The 1,333-nt window shown below is 35.9% G+C and overlaps 1 protein-coding gene across 1 annotated transcript in view; it reads right to left on the bottom strand.

The window, feature by feature from the left end:
* Positions 1-651: 651 nt before the first annotated feature.
* The window catches only part of LOC106952369 (olfactory receptor 6C4-like), an 8,035-nt gene continuing 7,353 nt past the window's right edge, over positions 652-1,333 (bottom strand). Inside the window, exon 2 of the mRNA XM_015040437.1 lies at positions 652-886. Within this exon, the coding sequence (XP_014895923.1) occupies positions 718-886 (169 nt within the window). The 3' untranslated portion in view covers positions 652-717. The remainder of the gene's footprint in view (positions 887-1,333) is intronic.

Here is a 1,333-nt window from a genome sequence, read left to right on the forward strand (position 1 = left end):
TTACCAAAGACATTTATTTCTCATAAGAACTAAGATAGGATTCTCTTAAAACATGATAAACTAAGAATAATAATCAGTTTAAAAAATGGATTAGGAAAAAGCATTGCAATCAAAGATTATGTATATAAATGCATGCTCTTCATCTTTTTGCTCTGGTGCTCTTTCTTATGTGTCTTTGAAAAGTTTCAAGCATCAGAAGCTAGGTCTACTAACAAAGTCCCTGAGGTGCTGAAAGGTCAGAGGTTAATATATATTCCACCGAATCATCGGTGGCTTCTTTTCTTCAAAAACATGATAAACTTTCCTCCTCAAATACTTGGATGGTTTAATGCTACCAAAGTGGTTGTGTTCTTGCAAACCTTTTCTGACTATTTTATCAGATACACTTTGCTTGTATCTGATTAAAGGTCGGAGGTCATTACTGGAGTACAATGCACTATTGCTATGTTCAGGAAACCATTCTGAAGTTTTTAGAGCTTTGAGACATGATGCTATCAGAAGATGGATATGTTGTATAATACACATTGTCAGCAGTAATACTCAGGCAGTGCCATTTAGATGAGGTTTAACTCATTCTACGGAGCCCCAAGAGTGCCAAAAATACCAAACTGAAACATAACAACCTGTGTTTGGATAAACTCTCTTTTTATTTGTCTCACATGCAATCATGATAAAATGTACAGCATTTACATGTTTACATAATAATGTAACTGGATCTCACTTAGCCATAACTTTGTCTCGCTGTGTAAATTTTAGTATTCTTTTAATTGATAATCGAATTTCTTGTGTATGTAAAACATAAACAATTGGGTTCAACATGGGTGGGAATACTGAGGTCAAAGACAGGTTAATGATCCTGGCATTTGGATGTATCTCTGCACCTATGGTAAAAGTGATTAATATTGGGATGAAATAGATTGCCACTAATGAAAGATGACCTGTGCAGGTTTTTAGTGCCTTTACTCTTTCTTTAACTACAGCCACTCTAAATAAAGCAATGGCAATGCAAATGTAGCTGGATAAGATGAAAATCATGGGAAGCCAAAGAATAAAAACCGGCAAAATAAAACTAATGATTATACTGGGAAAATTGTCATTGCATGCAAGCTCAAACATCAGGCCATGGTCGCAGAAATAGCTGTTAATAACCACAGACCTGCAGAAGGAAAGTCTAGAAAGAAGACCAACTGCAGTGAGAACAGCTATTATTGCAAAGAACCAGAAAGATGCAATCAGGAAAAACATAATCTTATGAGTAACCTTTACATGATAGTGCAGAGGAAACATGATGGCCATCAGGCGATCGTAGCAGAGAGCAACCAGATTAAGAGCC

Source organism: Poecilia latipinna, unplaced genomic scaffold, assembly GCF_001443285.1.
Source record: "Poecilia latipinna isolate Pla-1442-1.1 unplaced genomic scaffold, P_latipinna-1.0 Scaffold510, whole genome shotgun sequence".
Classification (NCBI taxonomy): Eukaryota; Metazoa; Chordata; class Actinopteri; order Cyprinodontiformes; family Poeciliidae; genus Poecilia; species Poecilia latipinna.